A 16,599-nucleotide genomic window follows, 5' to 3' on the forward strand; every position below is an offset into this window, starting at 1 on the left:
GAAATTAAAATCACAGGAGCGGTTTTATTTTTATATTCTTCAATATTAATTTACAAGTTTTTTGGGGGGTTTTTTGCACAAAAATAAATATAAAAACCTGTCAGATTTTACAGCATATTTATACAAGACCGTGACGTAGGCGCTCATATATAAACCAAAGAGTCCTAAGATGCAATGCAGAACATGGATGTCCATATCATGTACTGAGATATAAATGACGACCTCGATCAGGGGGGGTATTTGCCACCATAAAGTCCATTTCTTCTTTTTTTTTTAAAATGCGTAAGGTTTGTCTGAACCAGATACAAAACCCAAGAAATGTGAGAGTGGTAAGAGTTCACTGTGAACAGAAAAAACAGACATGCAAATGAGAAAGGTATGACTTACCCGATCCTGAAATATGTCATACATACAAACGATATACACCAATCAGCCATAACATTAAAGAGGTACTACCAAGACAGCGATCTATCACCTATCCATACACTTCATTCGGACCACTAGAGATTGCATCGCTCAAGCGCTCGGCTATCTCTATTGGTCCCACTACAGTGAATGACCTTGAGGCGTGTATCTGCAGCCTCTGCTGCCAGAACTTCGGGCAATGCTGGAGGTGAATTCTTTGAATTGGTAGGGGTCCTAGTGGTTGGACCTGCACTGATCAGCAAGTAATCCTCTATCTGGTAAATAGTGGATAACTTGATGAGATGGGAATACCCCTTTAAACTAAAGATGAGCACCTAATCCTTTCATCGGATTTAACTTTTTTTTTTTTTTAAAGCATAATTAAATCATCCTGTCCACATATCCTATAAAAGGAAGAAGTCTGGTCCTCTTTATATAAGCTAGTGAGGACAGTTGCAGAGAGTTGCTTCTTCTGTGGAAGACTTGGCACAGCCATCTATTACATGGTCACTCATCAGTTTAAATGGGTGCCAAGTCATACGGCTTTTCCTGTGGAGCGATCTCTGTAAGGGAAGTGTGCAAATGTTCCTAATAGTCGATCACTGGGGATTGCAGATCTGCAGCGGTTAAACAGGTATGCTTGGAGATTAGACATTTTTTAAAGTTTTCACCCATCCACTGGAACTAACACTGATGCAAAGAACAAAGGCCCCATTCCCCCTAGTTGTAGACTCGCTGTACCCCCTGAAGGAGATTGAATGGAGCCACCCCGTTCATTTTCAATGGGACTGCTGGAAATAGCCGAGTACAAAGCACTCTATCATTTCCATTAGAAATGAAAGGAGTATGCACAGCTAGCGCTCCATTCAATCTGACATGACTGCAGGTTGGAAAAGCCACCCGAAAGTGAAGAGCAATGAGGAAATGGGACCCTCGTTCTCAGGATGCATTGATTGCCTGGGTGGGCACATTGTGAAAGGGGGTGATCCAGCTGGCACAAGTTCTTTAACCCGTTTAGGACCAGGCACTGTAATTTACGGCATCTGGTCCCGGGCTTAAAGCCCAGCCGTATGTAAAATTACAGCAGGGATTTAAGCCTCATGCTCTGCAATCAGGGCAGATCGGAAAAAAAAGTCAGTGAAAAACATATTAAAAAAAATAGCCCCATATGTCACGAAAAAAAAAAAAAACAATTTTGGTAGCTGAAGGAAGAAAAAATAGGGCAGTGAAATCCCTAAAAAGTGTCTGGTCCTTAAGGTACAAGACAGCCTGGTCCTTAAGGGGTTAAACATCCTGAAGACGTTTCAACTGAATTTATCACTTCTAATACCTACAATGTATTGCCCATGTCTACCAAACTGATGGATCAGGACTGTAGAAGGTAATACACACCTAATGGACATTGAAATTAGAAGCCGGGATCCCATGAGATTTTCTGAGGCACTGTGTTTTCTTCAAAGCATATTATTTCATCTCCAGCTTGAATCTCCACATCTTGATCCAGACTCAGGCCACACTCCACCCCTGTTTTTACTGTAGGCACATCATTCTTGTGGTGCTTCAGAGACGTTAATGATCCTGTAGAGGGAAAGGATTTCATATTTCGGAGGCCATTATCCAGAAACTGAACAAATGAAAAACAGAAACTGCACATCTCACCTTCCCACAGAACATTGTTGTTACGGATTAACCTAAACTTCATTTTCTTATCTAGAAAGCCCTTCTGCACCCGGCAGCCCGCCACCTGCAGAGTCTTCTTTCCTTCGGTGACATCAAATAAAGCCAGAACAGAAGCCGTACCTGCAAGGATAAGAAATAGTTTATGTTGTTAACGAATTGTGATTGTTCTCAGCAGGTCAAACCAAGTGATCTTGTAGATATGATACCCTTTAATACGTGATGCTTTAGCGAGCTTCCGAACCAACGCAGGATTCTTCTTCAGACTGTGAGAAGGTGACCGGCAAAGTGCTGGAGGGCAGATATATCTCGCCTAGGATGCTCTCCTATGAGGCTTTGGGGAGTGCTTGGGCAGATACGTGCCACCGAGCAGCCTGGGCTCGGTGGAGGAAGGCGGCAGTATAGTGTTAGTAGCATTAAGCCACTAACACGTTGTAGTATGTAAGTGGCTCCAAGCCACATAATCCGGGCCGGCTTTTCCTGGAGTGACCAAAGTGAAGGGTGGGATGGACACTCCCACGTACCAGGTGGGGCTGGTACCAGGCCATATAAAGCCTGGGCCTACAGGGCCTAAGAGGAAGCTGAGACCTCTGCAGGTCTGAGAGTCCTGGCTGGCTGTGTGCAGGAGCCATTTGTTTACCAGTACGTAGTCAGGGACGCTACATGTATAGTAAGTGCTCAGACGAGCAGGATTTATGTTATATTTGCCTGATGTTAAGGCCTGTATTTTGCTTTTGTTTGCTTGGAAATAAACCCAGGCAAAGCCTGGACTAAAGACTTTACCGCAAGTGTCACTGTCTCTGACTGCTTATGCCCAGGTTGCTACCGATCCTAAACGCTAATCCCTCACAAGACATAATGAAATAGATCCCGAAGAGGCATGTATATTTATACACACCTACTTATGACAAGGCACAGACATGGATGTGATTAATTTGCACTTAAAGGAATACTACAACAGAAATACAAACTTCAAATAGTCACTGATAATGGAGTGACGGTTTTATGGTCCCTGAATTACTGTTGGGGATTTAATCTTCGGATTTATTCCATTTAAGCCTGAAGAACCACCCTGCATTGGTTCAGAAGCTTACATTATAATGTATTTTTGTTAGCCATTAAAATAATATCATATGTACAAGATTACTTGATTTCTCTTCCTGGGAACAATCACATTTTGCTCTACTGGTTAACACGGTACCAAACTTTTTTTCATGTTACCAATGTGTATCAAGCACCATCATAATCAGTACCATAAGCTGAAAACAAATTCTATTGTTAAATGCCATATAATCTATTTAAGTGTACCTGTACTTCCAGCTGACTTTTCAGAAAAAGCTGTCATGCCTGTGTACATGAGGAATAACACTATTTCTGGCCATTATATGACATTTATTACTAGTTCTCCCCTCTACAGGCTCCATCACTAATTTTCAGTCTTCCCTGAGCTGATGGGTGTAGACTAGCTGCTATAATAAATCCTATACATAGCACACATTCTGTAGTAGAGCCAGTGCCCTAGACCAAAAAAAAAAAATTAATATATATATATATATATATATATATATATATATACACTACCGTTCAAAAGTTTGGGGTCACCCAAACAATTTTGTGTTTTCCATGAAAAGTCACACTTATTCACCACCATGCGTTGTGAAATGAATAGAAAATAGAGTCAAGACATTGACAAGGTTAGAAATAATGATTTGTATTTGAAATAACATTGTTTTTACATCAAACTTTGCTTTCGTCAAAGAATCCTCCTTTTGCAGCAATTACAGCATTGCACACCTTTGACATTCTAGCTGTTAATTTGTTGAGGTAAGCTTGAGAAATTGCACCCCACGCTTCTAGAAGCATCTCCCACAAGTTGGATTGGTTGGATGGGCACTTCTGGCATACCATACGGTCAAGCTGCTCCCACAACAGCTCAATGGGGTTCAGATCTGGTGACTGCGCTGGCCACTCCATTACCGATAGAATACCAGCTGCCTGCTTCTGCTGTAAATAGTTCTTGCACAATTTGGAGGTGTGTTTAGGGTCATTGTCCTGTTGTAGGATGAAATTGGTTCCAATCAAGCGCTGTCCACTGGGTATGGCATGGCGTTGCAAAATGGAGTGATAGCCTTCCTTATTCAGAATCCCTTTTACCCTGTACAAATCTCCCACCTTACCAGCACCAAAGCAACCCCAGACCATCACATTACCTCCACCATGCTTAACAGATGGCGTCAGGCATTCTTCCAGCATCTTTTCATTTGTTCTGCGTCTCACAAACGTTCTTCTTTGTGATCCAAACACCTCAAACTTGGATTCATCCGTCCACAACACTTTTTTCCAGTCTTCCTCTGTCCAATGTCTGTGTTCTTTTGCCCATCTTAATCTTTTTCTTTTATTGGCCAGTCTCAGATATGGCTTTTTCTTTGCCACTCTGCCCTGAAGCCCAAAATCCCGCAGCCGCCTCTTCACTGTAGATGTTGACACTGGTGTTTTGCGGGTACTATTTAATGAAGATGCCAGTTGGGTACCTGTGAGGTGTCTGTCACTTTAATGTGCTTATCTTCTTGCTTAGTTGTGCAACGAGGCCTCCCACTTCTTTTTCTACTCTGGTTAGAGCCTGTTTGTGCTGTCCTCTGAAGGGAGTAGTACACACCATTGTAGGAAATCTTCAATTTCTTAGCAATTTCTCGCATGGAATAGCCTTCATTTCTAAGAACAAGAATAGACTGTCGAGTTTCAGATGAAAGTTCTCTTTTTCTGGCCATTTTGAGCGTTTAATTGACCCCACAAATGTGATGCTCCAGAAACTCAATCTGCTCACAGGAAGGTCAGTTTTGTAGCTTCTGTAACGAGCTAGACTGTTTTCAGATGTGTGAACATGATTGCACAAGGGTTTTCTAATCATCAATTAGCCTTCTGAGCCAATGAGCAAACACATTGTACCATTAGAACACTGGAGTGATAGTTGCTGGAAATGGGCCTCTATACACCTTTGTAGATATTGCACAAAAAACCAGGCATTTGCAGCTAGAATAGTCATTTACCACATTAGCAATGTATAGAGTGCATTTGTTTAAAGTTAGGACTAGTTTAAAGTTATCTTCATTGAAAAGTACAGTGCTTTTCCTTCAAAAATAAGGACATTTCAATGTGACCCCAAACTTTTGAACGGTAGTGTATATATATATATATATTGCCTCCAAGGCAGCAATTCCAAAGCTGAAACATTTTGAAGCCAAATTAAATTTTTAGTCGCCAACTTTAGAAACATACAGCAGCAATCAAAATTACTACTTGGCAAATTTACCTAATTTGCAATAATTTAAAAAACTTTCAGTTGTTTGCAAAATACCAATCAAACAAGAACAACTTAGAAGAGTTCTACATTCTTACACTGAAGCGCTCGTGCTCTATCAGCTGAAATGGCCCCGTACTGCGGTATTATTGTTTTTTGCAAACAGCTGTAAATTTGGCAACTAAACCTAATTTGCAGCGGGGTTTGAATAATTTTGACTGCAAATGTATATAATTAAGTGTGGTTCACCTATGAGGCGCAGGGCAGCCTGGTGGAATGAAACAGGGCATTATTAATAGGTGGTGAGCCTGCATGGTGCACTACACATACTATGTGGCCCGATACTTTTCATATGCTTTATCTATGTACAAGTATAGTACTAAGCAGCCGCCCCCATCAGTATAATGGAGGGGTGCGAGTGGTTGAAAGGTTGAAGGTAATTTCCCTCAGGGTGGTTTTCTGAGGCTGTGCCACATTATAGGGACTTCCAATCCCTTATTTGAGTCCAGCAATTGCTCGGATCTCTTCCGGTCACTGCGACCACACGTCGAACTTTGGTGGCGTGGTGCCTGCTTCCACTTCTGTTGCCCGCACTACTTTGATTGCCTCCCCTATCAGTTTGGGGTGGGATTTTCGCTATTAGAGATCGATCCCATCCCCAATTTAACGTCCCTCTCATCCTGGGTGCCATTTTCTACAGCTCTTCTGCTCCTGGACCCGGGTAAGATCTGCCCTGGGCAGCTCCTTGCCACCTTAGCCTACTGTAGATCTCAGCCTTTACATTGTGCACACGTTGCAGCGAGGTAATTTTTTCCCTGCACACACAGCTACAATGTTGGAAAACCAAGTCATCAGAGCCCAACCTGAAGAGGTGTTGGCACCCAGTGTATCAGCGTGACTCTTTTCTTTAGTTAGTGTGCACGCACTTCTCTCCATGGGACTGTGCATGCACTGAATGAAGAAGAGTCAGACATAGTGCAGAATTCCTGGGAACGGGGAGCCTGGTAAGCATGGAAAGTACACCCCTAACCTCTCGGCCCCTGTTCTATAAGCCCCATAACTTACGTTTATGGTGCTTATAGCATGTGACGGGGTCTTTTTAAATGTGCTAGGTGTGCAAAGAATGAATGTACTGGATCCCCAAGAGGGAGAGATCTGTTGCAACTCTCGGCTATGCATGAAGGTTTTTAAGTTTTTTTTCTCTTCTCCTAATCAAAGCCAACAATAGATACTAGAAAAGAAGGAAAAGGCAAAGCTTTAAAAACTTGTAACACATTGTACTGCATACCTTTCACAGTCTCTTCGGTTAATTCTGGTATTCTACCACTGAGTTCTTCTTTCAAATCATCAAAGAGTTGGTAGATGACCTTGTGAAGTTTGATTGGGACTTCACCCTTGGTAGCAATGTCTTGAATGGATTTGCTAGCATTAACATTGAATCCGTATATGGAAGCTGTGTACAAAGAGCAAATAGTAAAGTCAGAAGCATGTTTTGATCACTCACACAAAAACAACCAGATCATTAGTTCTAGTCTTTGTCTGCTTTTTTTCTTAGCCGTACCTCTTTATTACATAGCTACAGTAACTGTCTACAGCTATGCTGCATTGTCTAAAAGTCTGAAATCTAGCTCTGCTTCACTCATAGTCTCAGGCTTCTCCTCCATCTTTAAAGCAACCCTCCAGGTCAGTTACAAAATTCTGAGACTGGACCGGAGGGGGTATATTACCTGCACTTGATTTTCACTTCCATCCCTCGGTTGCGCTGAATCCGCTCACGTTTTCGGGTGGCCATTTTTCTAACTAGACTGCTTTTTGATTGACCAGTGCTGATCATGTGAGCAGCACTAGCCAATCATAGAGCAGGTAGAGAGCGTTGGAATTCTTACATTACCAAAGCACTAGGAATCATGTAGTCTAAAGATGGCGGCGGGCATCTTGTCAGCCTGCAAACAAGACTGGAAACAGCGAAACAGGAACGGAGATGATCAAGTGCAGGTACTATAGAATCATAGAATGGTAGTGTTAGACAGAACCTCCAGGGTCATGGGGCCAACCCCCTGCTCAATGCAGCATTCACTAAATCGTCCCAGACAGATGTCTGTCCAGCCTTTGTTTGAACACTTCCAATGAAGCAGAACTCACCACCTCCCGTGGCAACCTGTTCCACTCATTGATCATCCTCACTGTCTAATATCTAATCTGTGTTGCCTCCCTTTCAGTTTCATCCCATTGCTTCTAGTCTTTCCTTGTGCAAATGAGAATAGGGCTGATCACTCTGCACCGTGGCAGCCCACTTCCACCCTCGGGTCCTGGGACAAAATTTAGCCCCAAAACCAGAGGATCACTTTAAAGCTGTGTTCACACCACGGCTATATGTTGAGTGTATTCCCTAACGTATGCCACTATATAGCCATACAGTGGCATACAGTGGCTATTAGCCACAATGTTTCAGGTAAAAAAAAAAAAAGAAGTAAAATAATTGTAGTCTGCTGGGCTCTTCTATATAGGTAAAAAAGGTGGTCAGCACATATAAAAAAAGGCACTCTAGGCCTATAATAGTCATATGCATGATGTAAACATAGCATAACACTGCAGATCTGCCTCTTCAGACTCTTATGTGTATAAAGTACAGAGCACCAGGACACCAGGGCATAGGATAGGTATGGATATCATTTGTTCTACCGTTTCATTTTTCGGGCCCCATACTTACTACTGCAAAAAAAGTTAGCCACTTGAGATGGCAAGAAAATCCAAGTAAAACAAAGGGTGAAATAAGCAGAATAGGTTTAAACTAAGTTTCCTTACCGTTAAATGTTTTTGCAAGAGCAACATCACCCTCACTGATGTCCCCAACTCCAAAATGGACCAAATCCAGTTCACAGGTGTCATCTGCATCATATGTGTCCAATACATCAAGAATAGCTTCAACTGACCCATCAACATCACCTGAGCAGAAGAGAAAAAGTTCCAAAACCTCCAAGGCACAGTCATAGATTTGCATGAACTGGTAACATAGGTTTTGTGACCCTGTCAGGTGGGGCCCCCGTATGGGTCCTGGCGGCGAGTCTTTCCCGTATTCCACCCTTCCTCATTCTCCATAATTCCTCTTTCCCTTTCCGCACCTCCTCCTCTCCCCTCTACTCCTCCCTTCCTCGACTCCCTGCCAGTGAGACACGCATGGACTGCCTCATACTCTGACCATGGGGTCTATGGTGCAGTTCCCCATTCAGGTTCTACCCTCCCAGATTACTTTCATCCTCCATTTCAATGTTCCAGAGACACTCTCATTAACAAGCACATCCCTTGGGCTGAAACCCTCTATTCAAAGATTTCCGCTATGGGGGAATTGGCCCTTCTTGTTAAATATTATCAGCTGTACTATTAGTCATGTATTAGTCATGCTTTTGACTGTTTCACTACGTTACAAAAGATGTCGTGATTTACTTTTCAATAAAACGAGTTTAAATAAAAATAAAATAATCTGCAAATGCACCAGTCCTGGCTACTCACCCCCTTACACATCCCATCCCCACTCCAGGACACATTCTCCGGTGGCTGTCCACACTGGTCGTGCATGACCATTAGTGTCTGCCTTTACTTCTATGTAATCTCTGAGCGGTGTTTCTGCTTTCTGTCCCCCGCACTGGGTAAGCACAACTCAGTTCCCCATTCCTGGACAAAATGTTAACCCTTTCATATGCACAAGTACAGTTGTATGGGTCTTATCAAGGCTGTGAGACATAAAGGGCTATAGCTCTGCCCTCTGGTTGTTTACAGCTTATTAAAAGGTAAACAGACCACCCCTTCTATGGAAAGACTAGCTGACATACCGGACTTCGCCCAAGTAAATTTGATACAGGTGTTTACGTGTTGTTTGCACGGAAAAGGTTATGAAGTCAAGGTTACTTTAGAGTAACCGAGAAATAAAATATGTATACAAATAAAGGAGCGTTAGATTCTCCTCAGGCTGCATGCACTGATGTCCCTCTTAAAAACGTGCCACCTCTCCCACTCTGCTCATTTAGGACCTAAAGAATGCTTGCGCCAAATTTCACGCTTGTACGATACCAGGAGGTTACATTACATAGGGGTGCACTTACTTTGAATAATCTAGTTGTGACCCCTTTACTTTTCCTATTCAGGACCTAAAGAATGCTCCTGCCAAATTTAATGTTTGTATGACACGGGAAGTTAGAGAATTAGTGGCGAGTCAGTCAGTCAGTAAGGGCTTTTTTTTAACCTTATATACTTATCTATGTAGATATCGCTCTGATGGATGGATGGATGGAGTGCAATGGTAGCTGGTGGCCGGGCCGAAAGCTAGTATGCATGCCCTCCTGAGATCTTGGCCATCAGATTTAGATGAAAGAAGTGCACAAGCGCTTACCTCCTCTATGGTCAGTTTCCCGGGCAACAAGCAGTGAACAACCAGAGGGCAGAGGAATCAATATCTGCAATATCTGGAGAATGCAGCATTCATAACAATGAAGAAGCCGGTTCTAGGCTGTGTAACGCTTAGGAATGTTTTGGGCAGTGGCGACCACTATAGCCAGCTATATGATGTCACAATTTAGCCCTCAGTTTCCTTTCACACCGCCGCTTCCGGCTGGAGCAGCGCAAGCTTTTGCGAGCTAGGGACAGTGTGCATTCTCTTCAGTTTTACATTCAGCGCGCAGCGATAACCACCCCAAACGAAGTTTGTGAGAAGTAGTTTACACCAGACTTCTCTTCAGCGGATGCAAAAACAGGACAACACCACTATACAGGACTTCTTTGGAAGGGATCTCCCTGCTGACTGACAGGTTCCCTGGTATTTATGGTGAGTGTCTTCAGTCCTCCAGTTGCTGGTTTGTACATATACGGTTTTGTTTTACATATAAAATTGGGATGTTTCGGTATTACTACTTGAGGTGTTGCTTTTTACCTCTTATTAATCCTCATTTGTTCTTCTGTGCGCTGTTCTGTCACTGAAGTAAATGATGAGAGTTGTGGTATGATTAGATGAACGGTCTTGTCACCTGAGACCCTAAAACTGGTTCCCCCATGGCCTATAAAAGTCTCCACTAGTGTGTAGTGACCTCTTTTGGAGACAATGGAAGCTGTCCGATCTGCGGTCCGTCTCCAACTGACATTGTGGACGGGCTGCCGATTTTGGCACTTCTGTACACATCTGCTGTACAGAAAAAAGAAGATAGGCACAGGTATGCAGGATCACTGGCAGGGTCGGATTCCACTATGGGTTTCGCATGCGGAATCCGACCCACCCGTGGACATGAGGCCTAAGTCTGGCATTTCATACACAAGTCTTGAGCAAAAGTTTGTTAGAGTAAATTGCGCCAAAATGACAAACCCTTCTCAAATTTAGAGCATCTTGGACTGCCCTAAAGACTAGAAAGGAGTTCTACACCTGCTGTGATCAGTCCTAGATCTGCTCTAAACTTTGGGCCATTTTACATCTTTACTAATACTAATTAAGTCATAAAGGTGCAGCCCTTGTGCCTTCCAGGTTTTTTTCACCACATTACAAAGTGACCTGAAAAGCTGTTAATTTTAGTGTAAACCTAGCGTGTGGAGATGAGCGAATATACTCGTTTCAAGTAATTACTCGATCGAGCACCGTGATTTTCGAGTACTTACGTACTCGGGTGAAAAGATCCGGGGGGCGGGGGAGGCGTGGCGGAGCGGGGGGTAGCAGCGGGGAACAGGGGGGAGCCCTCTCTCTCTCCCTCTCCCCCTCAATCCCAGCTGCAACCCCCCACTCACCCACGGCGCCCCCCAAATCTTTTCGCCCAAGTACAGAAGTACTCGAAAATCGCGGCGCTCGGGCGAAAAAGGGGCGTGGCCGAGTAGGTTCGCTCATCTCTACTAGCGTGCACCAAAATCAGCACTTTTTCTGTTTGTTTTTTTTTAAATACATCAGAAAGCTGGTACAAATATGGCTTGATGAAATCCTACGATTCCAGATTGTTTGCCGCACTTTATTCAAATTAAATACTAAACTATTAGAGGGAATCGGTCAGCTTGAATATGCAGCCTTTCTTTTTCCCCAATTTCCCTACAAATTTTTTTACAAAAGTTATGCAATACATTATATACACCCAAAAACGATGGCATCAAAAAGTACAACTTGTCCCGCAATAAACAAGCCCTCATATGGCCGTGTCAGTGGGGAAATGAAAAAGTTATGGCTCTTGGAACACGACCGCAAAATTCGTTGAAATTAAATAATTAGACCATTTAAAAAACCTGCCCTGGTGGGTCTGACAGGGTGGTAGGAAACCCGCCACTCAAGGGGTTAAAGTGAGTCCATCAGCTTGAACATGCAGCCTGAGCTGCATGTATGATGTTATAGAGCAGGAGGAGCCGAGCAGATTGATATATAGTTTTATGGGGAAAGCTTCAGTAGGACTTGTAATTTATTCATTTATATCTCTGCACATTTTGGGTCCAGTGGGCGGTCCTAACAGTGATTAAAAACTAGCTTTGTATGTATGTTCAGTCATACACAGATAGCTGTCAATCACTGATAGCTCCGCCCATTAGACTGTTCATCTCAGAATGTGCAGGGATATAAATGTAGAAAAGTCCTACTGAAAGTTTCCCCATATAACTATGTATCAATCTGCTCTGCTCCTCCTGCTCTATAACATCATGCCTGCAGCTCAGGCTGCATGTTCAAGCTGATGGACTCACTTTAACCCCTTGAGTGGCGGGTTTCCTACCACCCTGTCAGACCCACCAGGGCAGGTTTTTTAAATGGTCTAATTATTTAATTTCAACAAATTTTGCAGTCGTGTTCCAAGAGCCAAAACTTTTTCATTTCCCCACTGACACGGCCATATGAGGGCTTGTTTATTGCGGGACAACTTGTACTTTTTGATGCCATCGTTTTTGGGAATATATAATGTATTGCATAACTTTTGTAAAAAAATTTGTAGGGAAATTGGGGAAAAAAGAAATTCTGCCATTTGTTTTTTCGATTTCATTTTTACAGCGTTCAGCGTGCAGAATAACTAACGTGATAACATTATTCTCAGAGTCAACACGCTTCTGGCGATACCAGGTTTATACAGTTTTTTTATGTTTTTTGCTATTTTTGTACATTTAAAACATTTTTTTTCTTTGCTTTTCTGTCGCCACATTCCAAGAGCCGTATTAATGTTATTTTTCCATTGCCAGAGCTCTAGAAGGCCGTGTTTTTTGCAGGATGAACTCTAGTCTTCATTTATCTAATTTTTTGAAACATGTAATATTTTGATCGCTTTTTATTCCATTTTTTCTAGAGGCAAGATTAACAAAATCTGTAATTCTGGCATGTTTTTTATTTTTATTTTTCACTGCATTCTCTTAGCAGTATAAATAATGTATAAAAGTCATTCTACAGGCCAGTACGGTTATGCCAATACCAAACTAATATTTTTTTTTCTTTTTCACGACTTTTTCACACTTAAAAAAAAAGAAAAAAGTTATAAAAGTTTAAATCACCCCCTTTTACCATATCTATAATAAAAAAATCTAAATCATAAAAGGAAAATACATATTTGGTATCGCCGCGTGCGTAAATATCTGATGTATCAAAGTAGTGCATTATTTACCCCGCACAGTGAACGTAGTCTGAAAAAAAATAAAGAACGCCACAAATGCACTTTTTCAGTCACCCTGTCTCCCAGAAAAAATGCAATAAAAAGCGAACAAAAAGTTGTATGTATTTTGGATTGGTACCAACGTAAACTACAATACATCTTGCAAAAAATGAGCCCTTGCTTAAGTACGTCAACGGAAAAATAAAAAAGTTATTGCGCGCAAAAGATGCAGCAGAAAATAATTTAAAAAAATTTAATGTCTTTGAAAAAAAATACAAGTACTACAGCAAAAAAAAACTATACAAGTTTGGTATCATAGTAATCGTACTCACCCAGAGAATAAAGTTAGCATGTCGGTTTTGTTGCAGTTTGTGTGCCGTAGAAACAAAACGCACTGAAAGATGGCAGAATGTCTTTTTTTTTTCATCTTACCCCACTTAGAATTTTGTAAAAGTTTTTCAGTACATTATATGGTACTTTAAATAGCACCATTGAAAAATCCAACTCGTCCCGGAAAAAAACAAGCCCTCATACAGCTACGTCAATGGATAAATAAAGGAGTTATGATTTTTTAAACGGGGGGAGGAAAAAAAGAATTGGGGAAAAAAGAAAAAAAAGGGCTGTGTCATTAGGGGTTAAATAATGTACTAACTTCTTTCTCTGGGTCATTACGACAGGGATACCACATGTGTAATTTCATTTTTAATTTTTTGCAAGGTAAAGGGAGACAAGTGTTTTTGTTTTTATTTTTTTTACTTATTTTTTTACTTATTTTTTTGTCCCTTTAGGGGACTTCCACAGAGACCCATCAGGACCCCCTGATCACATTCCGGGGGTCCGATGGTGACAGCCCTTTACATGCTGCAGTCACATAGACTGCAGCATGTAAAGGGTTAACACAGAGATCAGAGGTTTTCTCTGATCTCTGCTGTAAGAGCTGGTGCCTGGCTGTCCTCTGACAGCCAAGCATCAGCTCTCCCTGCCACAGAGACCATCGGCTTGCTTCTGACAAGCCGATGGTCTCTATGGCAACCTGTAAACAAACCAGTGCAGAAGTTTGAATTCAGAAGCGGGAGATTGCCAGCAGATCGGCAATATCTCCCTGCTTCTGTTTTCTGGTTCTCCTGCACTGGTTCTCTGTGGGACTGTAAAGGCAGGGCATAATGCCACAGCTTGTGGCATTGTGCTCTGCAGCTCACATAGTGATACATAGCCCAGAAATATTCCGGGCTATATCGCTATGGGCAGTGGAGCTCGTCCCGGAAAATTTATGGGTGTGCCACTCAAGGGGTTAAAAGGTCTGTCTGGCTTAAAAAGCCTTTAGAGATCACGTTTTTTCTAGATGCATAACTACCCAAGAGAATGCTTTCAAATTGCACTGCAAAACCATTTGCCTACCAACGAAATGATCTAACATTTATTCTGGTTCTTCCGACTTGTGTTGGCGGTGTGGGCAAGCACTGAGCACCTCATAGATCATATATGGTGGGGGGTTGTCCACTTATTACCCTCTCCTTGTCCCAGATAAAAAAAACAATAAATGCAATTTGCGCTGCCCAAATTAAGCTAACCCCTGAATTGATACTTTTAAACTCGTCATCCAAGGATTGCCCTTTGGGTAAAAATAATCTTCCAACCTTCCTAATCATGGCAGCTAAACTACTAAATAGCTGAGCAAAAGCCCACCAGACTCTAAAATGTGGTGAATAGAGCATTTCTGATCTCTCGTCGGGAGGAAACCTCAAGTTGGGAATCCTGGACACGGTAGGTTTTCTTTTGTACGTGCCCCTTGGTCAGCCTGGTGTTCATCCAGCCCTCTTGCATAGTGAGCCTGACTGTACCTCGCTAAACCTTCTATTATGAAAGGCGTTTGTGCCATGTTTATGGGTATAAATCACGCAAGCATTACCTTCTTATCCTGTCCCCCTTTTCTGATATTTCCTTACATCGCTATTTTCCAAGATGGCCATGTTTTCCCTGCTGACATTCAGCTTGAAACTACATTTAGCACTATCCCCCGCTCTGTACTTTCTTCTCATGGATGTCCCCACTAAGCGCTGCCCCATAAATCTGATTATACTCTATTCAATGTTTTATTAGATCTGACGTTTTACTCCTACTTTTATCTTTTAGACCAAATGAAACTTTCTGCAGTTCCTTGACGGGAGATGGATCAAGAATCTCAATACTTGAACTATATAACCAATGCCAGTCAGGCCAGAGTGAACCAAGTGATGAAGCTCAGGATTCTGTCACCTCCACAACGGAAGTAAGAAAATCTGATTTTATACCAGGAACAACAGAAGACTCTTTGAACTCAGCATTATCACTGCATACAATAGGACAAAAAGATCTTCTACTTTCTCCTACAGATTTTCTGACCACGGTTTTTGAAAATGACCCAACAACTTCCTTCTCCATAACACAGTCTAGTATTGTTACTCCAAAAACAAGTTCAAGCAGTGACGTATTACCTAAAGAACTCACCGATTTACCAATAACTAAACAGACGTTTCCAGAGAATGGAAGTTCCAGTTGGAACCAATCAGAAATCCCAAGAGACTACCCGGAAGACTATGACGAGCAAGAGACTCAACCTATTGTAACAACAGTAGGGAGCAGAATCACAGCCTGTGACTATGACCATTGTAGACATCTTCAAACACCTTGCTCTGAGCTTCAACTTCTAAAACCATGCATGTGCCCAGGTCTTTCAGGAGATCATCTCATTCCAGACCCACCTCACCTACAAGGAGTTTTTGAGATAACAGACACCTCAGCACAGATACTTTGGTGTTCCCCAAATTCTATAGTGGAAAAGTACCAGCTTGTTTATGATCATGAAAGTGATGCGAATCAAACGGTTGATAACATTTATATGACAATGAGACAGTTCACTCTATATAACTTAGTGCCTCATACAACATATAAAGTTTGTGTAATGGCCTTTAATAAGAAAGGGCATAGTGCGCCAATAAACAATGGATCAAGAACCCCTTGTGCTGAATTCAAGACCAGACCAAGCTACATTCTCATCCTTTCCATATTAAGTGCTCTAGGCGGGCTGTTTTTAGCGGCCATCGCAGTGCTTTCTATCTGCCTATATAAGGCTTGTAAAAATAGTGTTAGCAAATATGATACGCATCTCGTGTCCTATAAGAACCCCGCATTTGAATATCACTGTACTATTCCAACTTATCATTAAAATCTTGTTACAAATCCTGTCTGGAGTCAATCCTTTCTTTATCCCTATGAAACCTCATGGTTAAGCATAGGATGAGAAGCTTCGGGCCAAAGATCCTTTTACACAGGCAACTGTCCGGTGCATTAAAATAAACATAAAACATTGGAAGAAAGAAAGTAGAACTAATTAGAGAGATAGCGGGTTGAGAAATCTCTTATAGGACAATCACAACAAATACTCCTAATCAAATATCAGTATAGCAAGGGCGAATTAATGGTAAAACTTAATGCCTGTTTGACACGGGTGATGCAATATCACCATGAAAAAAATTGCAGCAATATCGCATCAGTGCCGCTGAATTTTCTTGTGTTGCTAAAAAGTTGCACTCAGTGCTTGCTTGTAGTTTTCTCTCAGCGCTTCTTAGTCAGGAGTTCAAATTCCCTGCCTCCAGG

General features: G+C 42.0%; 2 protein-coding genes across 2 annotated transcripts; one reads left to right on the forward strand and one right to left on the reverse strand.

Annotated features, from left to right (window-relative positions):
- Nucleotides 1–1,803: 1,803 nt before the first annotated feature.
- On the reverse strand, nt 1,804–14,842 carry LOC136620130 (translation initiation factor IF-2, mitochondrial-like). Its single transcript, XM_066594849.1, has 5 exons — nt 14,746–14,842; nt 8,186–8,326; nt 6,669–6,833; nt 2,065–2,205; nt 1,804–1,983 (listed from the first exon to the last, which is right to left on the reverse strand). The coding sequence occupies exons 1-5, from the start codon at nt 14,840–14,842 to the stop codon at nt 1,814–1,816; spliced, it is 714 nt and encodes a 237-aa protein (XP_066450946.1). The 3' UTR covers nt 1,804–1,813.
- An 83-nt stretch (nt 14,843–14,925) lies between these two features.
- LOC136620131 (leucine-rich repeat neuronal protein 4-like) lies at nt 14,926–16,168 on the forward strand. Its single transcript, XM_066594850.1, has 2 exons — nt 14,926–14,987; nt 15,097–16,168. Exons 1-2 carry the CDS (start codon nt 14,926–14,928, stop codon nt 16,166–16,168), a joined length of 1,134 nt encoding a protein of 377 aa, XP_066450947.1.
- Nucleotides 16,169–16,599: the final 431 nt, after the last annotated feature.

This window comes from Eleutherodactylus coqui, chromosome 3 (assembly GCF_035609145.1).
Source record: "Eleutherodactylus coqui strain aEleCoq1 chromosome 3, aEleCoq1.hap1, whole genome shotgun sequence".
In the NCBI taxonomy this organism is placed as follows: Eukaryota; Metazoa; Chordata; class Amphibia; order Anura; family Eleutherodactylidae; genus Eleutherodactylus; species Eleutherodactylus coqui.